The sequence below is a fragment of the Thalassophryne amazonica genome, chromosome 11, assembly GCF_902500255.1.
Source record: "Thalassophryne amazonica chromosome 11, fThaAma1.1, whole genome shotgun sequence".
Classification (NCBI taxonomy): domain Eukaryota; kingdom Metazoa; phylum Chordata; class Actinopteri; order Batrachoidiformes; family Batrachoididae; genus Thalassophryne; species Thalassophryne amazonica.
The window spans coordinates 59,118,645-59,131,898 of record NC_047113.1 but is presented as its reverse complement, the minus strand read 5'-3'; the positions used below and the strand labels follow the sequence as shown (position 1 = coordinate 59,131,898).

At 40.7% G+C, this 13,254-nt stretch overlaps 1 protein-coding gene across 3 annotated transcripts in view; it reads left to right on the top strand.

Annotated features, from left to right (window-relative positions):
- LOC117520585 (ecto-NOX disulfide-thiol exchanger 2-like) overlaps window positions 1-13,254 on the top strand; it is a 260,220-nt gene that overhangs the window by 143,554 nt on the left and 103,412 nt on the right. For 2 of the 3 annotated variants that reach the window (XM_034181900.1, XM_034181898.1), the window contains exon 3: window positions 5,132-5,263. In XM_034181900.1, the coding sequence (XP_034037791.1) occupies window positions 5,152-5,263 (112 nt within the window). In that variant the 5' untranslated portion in view covers window positions 5,132-5,151. The remainder of the gene's footprint in view (window positions 1-5,131; window positions 5,264-13,254) is intronic. The other variant, XM_034181899.1, reaches the window with a different exon arrangement.

Genomic DNA, 13,254 nt, shown 5'->3' with positions numbered 1-13,254 from the left:
TGTCCCCAGGACCTTCCGTAGCTCCCTCCTTGCCCGTCGTGTTGACTTCACACAATAACAAACATGGCTAACTGTGAATGAAGAGGGAGTTTCATTTGTGGTTTGGGATTGCAACGACAGACGTGGAACAAGTGACTGCACGCTGCAAAGTTTGTCTGTAACCATTGCAACAAAACGCAGCCGCACAATAAACTTATTCCAGCATCTAAAACAGAGGCATCCAGCTACGTTGGAGAATTGCCACACTTTACGAGGCATACTCTGGTGGAATCATTTGCCCAAATGGAGCGAAATGGAGCCTAATAATCACAAAATAGATAGATAGATAGATAGATAGATAGATACTTTATTAATCCTTTACAGGAAATTATGCTGTTGTAGCAGCTCACACAGACATGCACATTCAGACAACCATCTAAATACCTAAAATAAAAACAAAAAGTGCAATAGTGGACATTCTATAATCACTGTGCGTTGAACAGTCTAATAGCAGCTGGAATAAAGGTGTTCCTCATACGCTCCGGCCTGCACTTTGGAGCTATCAGTCTGTGACTGAAGGAGCTATAGCCAATCACCCCTAAAACATGAAGGGGATGGGAGGGATTGGCCTTGATGGTCATCATCTTTGAGAGCATTCTCCCTTCGGTCACTTTTTGGGCTGATGGTAACTCTAAGTCAACCACGGAGCGAGCTTTCTTGACAAGTTTGTTCAGTCGATTCCTATCCGCTGTACGAATGGCCTCTCCCCAACAGGCCACACCAAAAAACAAGGAACTGGCCACAACTGTATGGTACACTGTCTCAACAAGGGTGTGCCAATGTTAAATGACCGTAGCCTCCTTAAAAAATAGAGTCTGCTTTGTCCCTTGTTGTACACAGTGTCCATGTGGCTCTCCCCCAGTAGCACAGGGCGGATAGTATTAAATGCACTTGTAAAGTCAAAAAACATTAACCTCACAGAGGCATCAGGAGTATCCAGATGTAAATATGCCCTGGGCAACATGTAGATGAGGGCATCATCTACACTCATGTTCGGTTGGTATGCCAACTGTAAAGTGTCCATATGAGGCACCAAAATGTCCCTGATGTTTGGGAGGAACAGTCTGTCTAGCATCTTCATTATATGTGATGTAAGGGTTATAGGCCTGTAGTCCTTATACTCAGTAGGATGGCTTTTCTTTGGCAATGGAACCAAGCACGATGTTTTCCATAGCTTAGGGACCCTCTGTAAGCGCAAGCTCACGTTGTACAAATGTGCTAGAATCCCACACAGTTCATTGGAGCAGGTCTTCAGAAGCTTAGGACTGATATCATCAGGTTCCATTACCTTGCCTGGCTTTAGTCGGTCTAACTCCTTTTTGACCTGAGCTGGAGAGAAAATAATAGGTGGTGCCCCAGCTGGAGCTGGGGGACATGGGCACTGCTCAGATGGGGATAAATGTAATGAAATGCAGATAAAAAGTAACGAAATGGTGCAGATTGACCCAGACTGACTCCAAATATGATTCAGTTAATTACTTAAATTATTTTTAAGCGAAAAGGGGACTGATAATAACAAAACGGGGGTAAAACGTAACGAAATGGAGCAGACTGACTCCAAATATGATTAAGTATGATTCAGTTGATTACTTTTATTTAATTATTTTTAAGCGAATGAGCGAAATGGGGACTGATAATGAAATGTGGGTTAAACGTAGCAAAATGGAGCAGGCTGACTCCAAATATGATTCAATTAAGTACTTTTATTACTTTTTTTTTTAGCTAAATGGGATGAAATTGGGACTGATAATAACGAAATGGGGTAACACTTAACGAAATGGAGCAGACTGACCCATTAATTGAAGTTTTATCTCTCGAACGCCAGATGGCACACCTGCCCCTACTACATGTACTGAGCGCATCTCACATAAAACAAAAGCTAAACAGTTAAATAAAAGTAACTATGGTTCACTCTGCTCCATTTTGTTACATTTTACTCCCATTTCCGTGATTATCAGTCCCCATTTCGTATTTTAGTATGTCCCGTTTTTGATAAAATAAAAGTAAAACTTATTTTGAGTTATCTCTGTCATTTGTCCTAAATGTTTTCTTTTAAAAAAAAAAAGTGTGTGTGTGTGTGCGGGGGGGGGGGGGGGGGGAATCGAAAGTCAAATGTTTTCTGAAAAAAATCAGAGATTTTATTTTTAGGCCAAATCGCCCAGGCCAACACTGAGTTTAAACTATTCACAAGACTGTCTACTGATTGGGTATTCACTAAATGTGATGCTAAGACATCAGGCAGTCTAGCTTTGAGTTCAGCCTTAGTTGAGGAGTTGATGCATTGCCGTAGTGATAAATAAGGTTGTTGTTCCACAAAACATGGCAGCGAAACTGTAAACTTAATAAGTGAGTGATCAGAGACCACTGATGTAAGAGGCATGATGTCTATATTCGTGACAGCAATACCACATGCAAGAACAAAATCCAAGGTATTTCCACTAATGTGCGTCGAGTCCCGAATGCATTGCCGAAATCCTAATGCATCCACAATTTCCATAAATGATTTGCAGATGGGATCAGAAGGCTTATTTATATGAACGTTAAAGTCACCAATTATCAGTGTTATCTGCACTCGTTGACAGGTAAGAGATGAATGCACCAAATTCATCTAAGAATTCAGAATATGGGCCAGGAGGCCTGTATACAGTGACAAAGTAATAAGGCTGATTTTTATTCTTCTGACCTTGGTAATGCATAATATCCTGAGCAAAGCGGAGAATCAGATGCTCAAACGAGTTATATTTGTGACCCCCCAACAGCTAATAAGCTAAACCTAGATTTATAAATAATAGCAACACCCCCGCCTTGCTTGCATCACGAGGGACGTAACTAAATGTATATGCTGGTGGGCAGGCCTCATTTAAGGGCAGGACAGCTGTAGGTTTAAGCCAGGTTTCACATAACCCAATCATATCTAAGTGATGATCAATAATTAGATCAACAATGATTTTGAGGACAGTGATCTTATGTTAATGAGACCCAGACAAAGGACCTCAGTGGGGTTGACAGTTGGACTGTTTGAGTTTATTGGTGGTTCCAGAGTAGCATATATAAGATGCCTAGAAGTACGTTTAGGTTTGAGACATTCCACATGAGTTGTAGGTAGCAGACACAAAATCTTTGCTATTGCTGGAACAACCACTGGGCCATCCTCAATTTCAGCATCATCCAATGTAGTAATGCGTATTAAGTTTGCAAAGCATATCCCTCTGATTTTTATGGACACGTCTATGGAAGCAGGCCACAGTCTCAACTTGTTGAATTTCCCTCCCTGGAAGATAAACTGCACTATCACCATAGTGGATTTTCTGCACTAAATTTCCCCAATAAGCTAATGGATTCCATACCCACATTTGTCATAAGCCTTGCAGGGTCTCTAATGACCTGCTCCGTGGCCTGCTGTAAATTCCTGTTGTTACCCTCCCTGTAGAGTCTATCTATGTTCACGGACAAGATGGCGGTGCCTTCCCCAGTAGGGTGGAGGCCGTCCGGCATCAGCAAGCCATGGCGGCCCCAGAATGAAGACCAGTTATCAATAAAACTAAAGTCTTGCTGTCTGCAAAATTGCGCCAGCCACATATGTAACGATGTCAGTCTGCTAAACGCCTCATCGTTACCCCAGGAGGGGGAGGGGACCAGAGACCATTAATCGATGCCAACACATCTTTCTGGTAAGGTCACAAGTCTTCTCTATGTACATTTTTGTCTAATCAGCATCTTGGTATGGCACACCTGTGAGGTGGGATGGATTATCTCAGCAAAGGAGAAGTGCTCACTATCACAGATTTAGACTGGTTTGTGAACAATATTTGAGGGAAATGGTGATATTGTGTATGTGGAAAAAGTTTTAGATCTTTGAGTTCATCTCATACAAAATGGGAGCAAAACCAAAAGTGTTGCGTTTATATTTTTGTTGAGTGTAGATCCTCCAAACTGTCCCCAGCTAATAGGCTTGTGTGAACTAACAAAAGCGTGATGTCTGCATCGTTATCACAGCGACACGCAGACAGAAGCTGTTTTATCAGTTCTCTTCATGGCTTCGGCAGCAGACAGCTCAGAAATTATTAACTCTGAGAAGAACACAGAGAGGCAAACAGCATTATTACACATTACCAGCTGCGCCTGAACACCAGGAATCCCAACAGAGGGCTTGTTGTGCAGGACGGCACTCAGATATGTACACATCTGTCCACAGTGGGATCATCCTCATACCTTCTGAAGGGTGAAGTGTGCACACGCAGCAGCGTGTCTCATTACTATAACAGTAGTGTTGGTTTTGGTATCAGACGAGAAGCGAACAGCTCAGCTCACAGCAACGGCAATTTATAGGTCTGTCAGAGAGTGGTCGACTAGAGGAGAGAATTAAGGAGAATTTAGAGTTGCAAACTCAAATGTAGACTGAAAAATGAGCTGCTGCGGGAGGTGTAAGGTGTTCGTGTTGACTTTACGGCAGGATTTGCATTGGAGAGCTCAGTGTGTTTGCTTTACCGCCCGACAGTTGACAGCAAACAGAGAGGCTGTGTTTGTAAGTTTGCTGCGGTTAGTTGAAGTTTCTTCAAGTTTTCTCAGATTCCCTGTCAGAGTAAACGACTGACAGGATTGGGATTTCGGTGTAGTGCCATGATAATCAGCTTTTACGCTGTATTATTTTCTCACGCTGGTTTCCAGGTGAACACTGATTTTTCAGTACATTCCACATTGTGGTGCATTTTTATGAACATATGTACCAACCAGTTTCTGCTTTTCTGCTTGTTGTTTGTTCTGTTTTCAATCGGATCAGAAGTTTTCCCAGTAGGTATTTGGCACAAAAACACTGAGGAGGCCAGACTGTTGAACCTTTTGGCATCTGAACAAACTGCAACATCGGGTAAATGGGCTGTAAATCGCAGTGATGTGGAAGTCACGACAAGTGTCAGAGTGACTGCAGGGTCGCACAGAACTGAAGGAATGACTGAAAGAAAACACAAGCTGAAAAAGTGTGGCAAAAGCCCACTCTTGAAATAACCTTCATGATGTTCTCTCTTTCGCGATTGCTCTGAAGTTACTGAAATTTTCGTGAGTCTTCACTCTTCTTTTTGTTGTCTTTCTTCAGAAGGAATCCACAACGTGACCATGGAGTCCAACCCCATAACGATGCCCATGTCGGATCCAGATGCCTGGGCAACAACCATGAACAACTTGGGAATGACTCCCATGAGCATGGCCGGACAGCCACTCCTTCCAGGTACCATTTTAGCGAACTTTATGAGACATGAAACATCTTAACCACAACCACGCTTTTTTCCTATTTGTTTGTATAATTACTTGATAGCTTACTTTAGTTTCACAATTAACCATTTTGCCTCAGTGATCTAATAATACTACTACTATTACTACTACTACTAATAATAATAGTATTAATAATTTTAATTGTGTAGCATCTATGGGGCAGATATTTCAAAATGTTTTACAGCATGCAAATACACAAAAGTACAAGTTAAATTTCCAAAGAATTATGCATAAATGATATAAGAAAATGAACATAAAAACAGGAACTGAAGGCTCTGTTTTGAAGTTCTAAAGTGTGTGCTGCAAATGTAGTTTGGGCATGGCCAAGCCACATTACTGTGGAGAGGGCATATATTCTGAGCACATATTCTTAATGCAAGGTGCAGCGAAGCAAAGAACCAACAAAGCATGGAGTCAGAGCACTGGTTCAAGCTTCAAAGCGGAGCCGTTACAGAAGCAGTTGATTACAGAGCCACTGCAGGGTCTGTAATCAACATAGAGAAATTATCATTTTCCCGACAAACACCCTCAAAAACAACGGCCGCTCTGAAGGACTGATAAGGCAGTCATGAAGCAACAAGGCTCTTGATGGCGCGTATCGAATAATTTCTTAACGGTTCTCGAAAAGAGTCGGTTCCCAATCCTAGTAAGTGGTCATAAGTTTGAACTTTAAATGGCACTTTTCCTTTTTAGGTAATTGTACATACTTCTTGTATACAATGCACCATTGGAGGTTTGATGAGCTACATTCATTCCACCATCATTTACTTTTTCAACTTCATGTTGTGGGTGTTTTGTCCGCATATCTTGGCATCATGACTTACTAATGAAAATTATGAACAGCATCATTGTAATTTTGATTTAAGCGGGAACGTCAAACAATACCACATGGATGCTAGCAGGACAACATTCAAACTTGTTAGATTTATTCAGACAATACAGCCAACACAAAAAAAACCTCTTAACATTTTCACTTTAACAATTTTTATTGTATATTTTGGGGGAACAGGGAGAAAAGAAGCAATTCAAGCAAACATCTATCTGTTTTTTTGTCAGTAGAGCAAAGTTCAGATATCTAGGACATTTGATTAATGTTTGATTGATTTGTTGAGTGTCTATCTCCCCAAAGATTTTCAGTGACCTTGAAACATTTATGCCACTTTCCCCATATTTGGTCAACAACGTTTCTGTGTAGGCTCTCAGTTGTCCAGGTGGTTTCCATAGTAGAGAAGCTTGAATCTTTGACTGGACTTCTCTACAAGAGTCAAGACAGAAGTCAGACCACCAGAGCAAGAATTTTAGCTGAGGAAGCTTCTGCGATTTGAAGCGAAACGTCCTCGTGTCAAGCAACCCAGTCCAGTCGAAGATTCAAGCTTCTCTACTATTTGGTCAACATTACTTATTACTTAACATTACTTATTATTAATTAATTATTAATTACTTTAATTATAATTACTTAATTATTTCAGGGTGTCTTGACCCTATTTTGGTGTACCTGATATTCGTAATAATCAGTTAAAAAATATACTTTGATAGTATTGCCGTTCTGGCCAGAACAATAGAACATGTTTTGAAACACTGGAGAATGGCTCTACTTTAAATTTTTATTTTTTTTCCTTTTTTGGAATTAGTGTTTTTGTCACTGGATGGCTGGACCCTATCCTAGCTCTCATTGGGCGAGACACAGGCACAGCCTGGACAGGATGCCAGTCTATCGCTGGACTACATTCACTTTCACCCACAGTCAATTTAAAGTTTCTATTTCACCTGACCTGGTATGTCTTTGGACGTGGGAAGAAGCCGGAGCACCCCAACAGAACCCACACATACACAGGGAGAACATGTATACGCCACAGAGAAAGGACCAGGTGGGAAGCAAACCCAGGACCTTCCCCCGGTGAGGCAACAGTGCAAACACTAAGCCACTGTGCCACCCTTATGCACAGGTTTGACCTCTTCAATGTTTACTTATTTCCAAATTACTTGATGTAGAAACTGTTTGAGTAGTTGGTCCTACTTATACCAGCAAATTGTTGTTACAGTTTGCTGTTAGTTTTGTGCAATGAAAGTAAGAAATTGAACACAACTGAAAATGCCAGATATGCGTTTATCAAAGAATTCGCAGGCTTTTCTTTACCTCTGTTCTTCGTCTTCATTATGCGGCTTAAACAGATCTGCACACTTGGGAGAATTGAGCTCACCTTCTAATCTGATGAAATAAATTTGTGTTTGGTGTAATATCTATTAACAGTTTGGAACCCGTAGTTTTCAGCAAACCTCATTGGTTGGTTATTGGTAATTGGTTATTCAGTGTCATTGCAACATTTGGCATCATTTTTATTACACACAAGGTGTTTTTATATAGTGCTGTAGTGTTCAGCGCAACCGATAACTCTGTGTTGGGAAAGTGTAGTGACACGGACCCACAACAGGGGGCGTAAATGAACGGACAATGGAAGGAGTCAAATTATAACACTTTACTGTTGTGAATGACACAACCAAACACAGCAGATTCAGAATGTGCAACAGTCAATCAATAAAGGTGTCGTGTGGGCAGGCTCGACGATAGGAGACGCCTGTCTGGAAACGAACCGGAACCACACGATTTCCACCACCACCGAACCCGAGGAATACTGGAGCCGCCAAGTCCCGGAGTCCCCAGGTGGCCACCTTCACGGCGTGTCGGATCTGGTACTGCTGGCAAAAAGCAAAAGACAGTCAAAGGGTGGGTGTGTGAACACCCAGTAACAATCCTGGAGGGAATTCCACCTCCACCTCTCACTCAACACGTTGCAGCGGTCTCAGAAGAAAAAGAGCGCCGTCTTGCACAGCCTCCACAAAAACGACCGGTACTCCTGCAAACACAATAACAGATTTACAAATCTCACAAAAAGGCTGAGAGTATTACCTCTGATAGAAGATGATATCTCGGCAGTGTGGTGGAGGTGTCTTCCTGCTTTTATACCAGATGTGGATGATTAGTGACAGCTGTCACGGATGATGGGTGACAGCTGTCACCACGGCTTGTTCCTGAGGAGGCAGCGCCCTCTCGTGCCTGAAGCCCGCACTTCAGGCAGGGCGCCCTCTGGTGGTGGGCCAGCAGTACCTCCTCTTCAGCGGCCCACACAACAACTCTGCAATCCATAACATTACATTCAGCTGCATCCTCCTACTCACTGTCTCCACAGAGCTACACTGCCATGTCTCTTCTCTGTCCTCAGCAGAAAGCCTTTTCCTAAAGGTTTTAATAAATTACATTCCACTGCTTAACTGAAATGCACTTTCGTATTTGAAATGTGCCGTGTGTCTGCATGCATGCGCTCACACGTGTCTATTGAGAAATATTTTAGGAAATGTACACAGACGTAGCTTTAGTAAATTGGACATTAATTTGGTGGATGTGGTAGGTATGTAGAGCTGTGTTTGTGTTAAATTTCAGACATCTACTAATCGGGTCTTGTTTTGGGTGTAGTTGAAATCGAAAGATGTGGAATATTTGTAGTGATAAAGATTAAAGACTCAACTCAACTACATGAGATATCAGTCGCAGTTTCAGAAGAACAGTGTAGATAAGAAAGATGAGAATCAGTTGAAGATGATAGCTGTAGATCATGTGTTAACGTATCTTTGCTTTGTCTCTCTATCTCACCCACCCCAGATTACCCAACATCCTTGTAAATGTGTCATTTCAGCTGAATCAGTCGCTGTTAATCACAGACACGTTACAACACATGCTGCTCATTTACATTTCACAGAGATTAGCAGTTTTATACATTTAACCCGCTCTCCATCACTCACAGTTGTTCTTCTGGGCTCTTACAACAAATATTGCCAAACATGAAAAGTCAGTCAAATTAATAATGTAAGTGGTAGGGATGGGTATTGATAAGATTCTATCTATCGATGCCATTATTGACTCTGCTTATTGAGCCTATTCCTTATCGATTCAGTTATTGAGTCTTAAAGTACAACTCTAATTCCAATGAAGTTGAGACGTTGTGTAAAATGTAAATAAAAAAATAAAGCAGCATGAGTGCTCAGTGGAGAGTATGGATTTTGGCCAGAGCTTGGGGCAGCATATTAGAAGAAAGAAGCCAGACCTGAAAAAATGTCTGAATCCACTTTCACATACTTGGCCTGCACACACCATGTATCTTTTACTTTAATTTTACAGTTTTTGTTTTGTTTTTTGTTGTTTGTTTGTTTGTTTTTTTATTTCATCAGTAGATCTTGAAATAATAATTTCTTCTTAAATGTGGATTTGGCTGCTCAGTTATTTAGATGCCAGGTTTAGTGAAGCTCAATTTAATAAAACGACAACAACAAAAAACAGTGCAGATTGTTTTCTGTTGTGGAGTGAGCAGTGAGTTATGTCATTGGGGCTGGTTGAAAATTGATCAGAGTGGGGAGCTGTTATGAGTGAGCCATGCCCTTCCACTCATTTCTCTGGCAAAAGCATACATATCGTACATGAGTGACATTGGACATGCGGGTACAACATACATGATGGGGAACTCTTTTTCAGCAAGTGAATGCATCCACTTTCTCCGCTGCAACATAAATCCATAGCATAAGTCCCATGACAAGCATGTCAGTTTTGACACTTTTCTTTTAAACTAGTCTGGATATATCACCTGAGTATGAGTCACAGACAGCTCATACCATCATGAGTATATACAGTTTTTAACATAGTAATGGTAATTTTCTGTCCCCTTTGTTTCACAACAATATAAAGGGGTGAGCCATCATTTAAAAAAACTGTGACAACGAACATTATTGTGAAAAATGTAAACCAAAATCATGCTTGTGACAGCCATAAAGATGCCTACATGGACAGGAGAGAGACAGGACTGGCACTGCAGACCAACCACCCAGTGAAGGGGTGCATTAATCTTTGCACACATGGGAATGAAGCAGCCCCAAAAGCACGTGACACAAGACAATTACCACAGTCACAGCACCAAACAGAATCCAATACCCCATGGAGTGAGGAGGCCAATGCCCCGTTGTGCGGCGCACAAGCAGTCATGTCAGAGGACTCGTCTGTACTTCATTGTAGCTGGCAGTTACTTTAATAAATCTGGCCCGCACTTTTTTTCTTTCTTTCTTTCTTTCTTTCTTTCTTTCTTTCTTTTTTTTGGAATGTGGATGCAGATTTGGGATAAACATCTGCAATGAGAGTCTGGCTTAATATTATATATTGACCATCAAAAGTTCAAGTCAATTCAGTTTGGTCTTGCAGTGGCAAATCATAACATAAGTCACCTCCAAGCTCAATGCACAAGTCTTGACCATACCCACCTCATAAGCAAGCACATTGGTAGTGGGAATGAAAAACTTAGTCAACATTTTTTTTGATTACATAAAGAAACCTCAAACAGACCAGACTCAATGGAGGTGATCATCTACTATGGCAATTCCAATCAGAAAATATAGAACGCTAAAGAACCCTCGGCCATATGCGCATGTAATCAGTGAAAGAGTGTGTTGAAAGAATGTGACCTTTTGACCACTTAAAATAAGTCAAGGTTAGCCATCTTTGAGCTTGTCCAAGGTCTGTCTCCCAAGAATGCTTCCTGTGAATTTGAAGACTCTGGCAGTAATAGAACTGGACTTATGCTGAGCAGATACACGCAAAGTCTTTGCAGTACCCAATAGCCATATTTTGGCCTTGGGTAAAAACAGAAAGCATTTGACACATCATGCAATAACAAAAAAAACAACAACAACAAAAAAAAAAAGGTTTTCAGGAAATGCACTAAAAACTGTCCAGAATTATCTGGAAAGGCAAGTCACAGTGTCAACCCCCATGGATCATAGGTTGTGTGAATTGTGTCTGCTATGAGATGGGATTGGCAGGAAGTGTATTCAGAAAGCCCCAGCTCATGGGGACTATGAGAATGGGCCTAAAATAAACAGCTGAGACATGAGAAGTAACTTTCTGCAGTCCGTCCTATTCCAGAAGGATTTGCCATGTATTTTCCCAGCCTCCCTCAGCGATCTCTCCAAATGGTTTTCCCAAGAGTTCCTCCTGAATATATCTGTTAAAGTAGAGACTTCTGATTTCATACACATGCTCTTCAGCATGAAGTAATTTTATCCATCTTGATACAGAAAACTTTAATGTAACTATTGAATTTCATTGAGAACCTCAAACCCCCTTTTTTAGTGGTGGCTCTTAGTGAAAATGTTGACATTAAATCTAATAGCTGTCATGCTTGTTCTTTCTCTTTAAATGTTTTTTTTGGCGTCCATTATATGTGGAAAATTAAGTTAATGTTTGCAGTACATCCCGGAAAGCTGCAATTTTCTGTTTTCATTGGTAAAAGATGCCCATTTTTACAGGAATGATGGATTTATTTGTATTAAACAGTTTGATTTTCTTAAATTAAATTTCTCCCTGGGGTCCAAACTGGTGTTCGCAATGATAAATATATGTGACACAAACAAGTAATGACTTGGACGCTTGCACTCTGTCATATTTAAAGCCTTGGTCATTTTACACACGTTTGCAGAATTCATATGCATGGATTCAGAGCCATGTGAGCAAATACAACCTGGCAAAAATTATGGAATCACCGGCCTCGGAGGATGTTCATTCAGTTGTTTAATTTTGTAGAAAAAAAGCAGATCACAGACATGACACAAAACTAAAGTCATTTCAAATGGCAACTTTCTGGCTTTAAGAAACACTATAAGAAATCAAGAAAAAAAGATTGTGGCAGTCAGTAACGGTTACTTTTTTAGACCAAGCAGAGGAAAAAAATATGGAATCACTCACTTCTGAGAAAAAAATTATGGATTCACCCTGTAAATTTTCATCCCCAAAACTAACACCTGCATCATATCAGATCTGCTCGTTAGTCTGCATCTAAAAAGGAGTGAACACACCTTGGAGAGCTGTTGCACCAAGTGGACTGACATGAATCATGGCTCCAACACCAGAGATGTCAATTGAAACAAAGGAGAGGATTATCAAACTCTTAAAAGAGGGTAAATTATCACGCAATGTTGCAAAAGATGTTGGTTGTTCACAGTCAGCTGTGTCTAAACTCTGGACCAAATACAAACAACATGGGAAGGTTGTTAAAGGCAAACATACTGGTAGACCAAGGAAGACATCAAAGCGTCAAGACAGAAAACTTAAAGCAATATGTCTCAAAAATCGAAAAATGTACAACAAAACAAATGAGGAAGGAATGGGAGGAAACTGGAGTCAACGTCTGTGACCGAACTGTAAGAAACCGCCTAAAGGAAATGGGATTTACATACAAACAAGCTAAACAAAAGGCATCATTAACACCTAAACAGAAAAAAACAAGGTTACAATGGGCTAAAGAAAAGCAATCGTGGACTGTGGATGACTGGATGAAAGTCATATTCAGTGATGAATCTTGAATCTGCATTGGGCAAGGTGATGATGCTGGAACTTTTGTTTGGTGCCTTTCCAATGAGATTTATAAAGATGACTGCCTGAAGAGAACATGTAAATTTCCACAGTCATTGATGATATGGGGCTGCATGTCAGGTAAAGGCACTGGGGAGATGGCTGTCATTACATCATCAATAAATGCACAAGTTTATGTTGCTATTTTGGACAATTGAAAGGATGTTTGGGGATAATGAAATCATTTTTCAAGATGATAATGCATCTTGCCATAGAGCAAAAACTGCAAAAACATTCCTTGCAAAAAGACACATAGGGTCAATGTCATGGCATAGGGTCAATGTCAATGAGCAGATCTGATTTGATGCAGGTGTTAATTTGGGGATGAAAATTTACAGGGTGATTCCATAATTCTTTCCTCAGAATTGAGTGATTCCATATTTTTTTCCTCTGCTTGGTCTAAAAAAGTAACCGTTACTGACTGCCACAATCTTTTTTCTTGATTTCTTATAGTGTTTCTTAAAGCCAGAAAGTTGCCATTTGAAATGACTTTAGTTTTG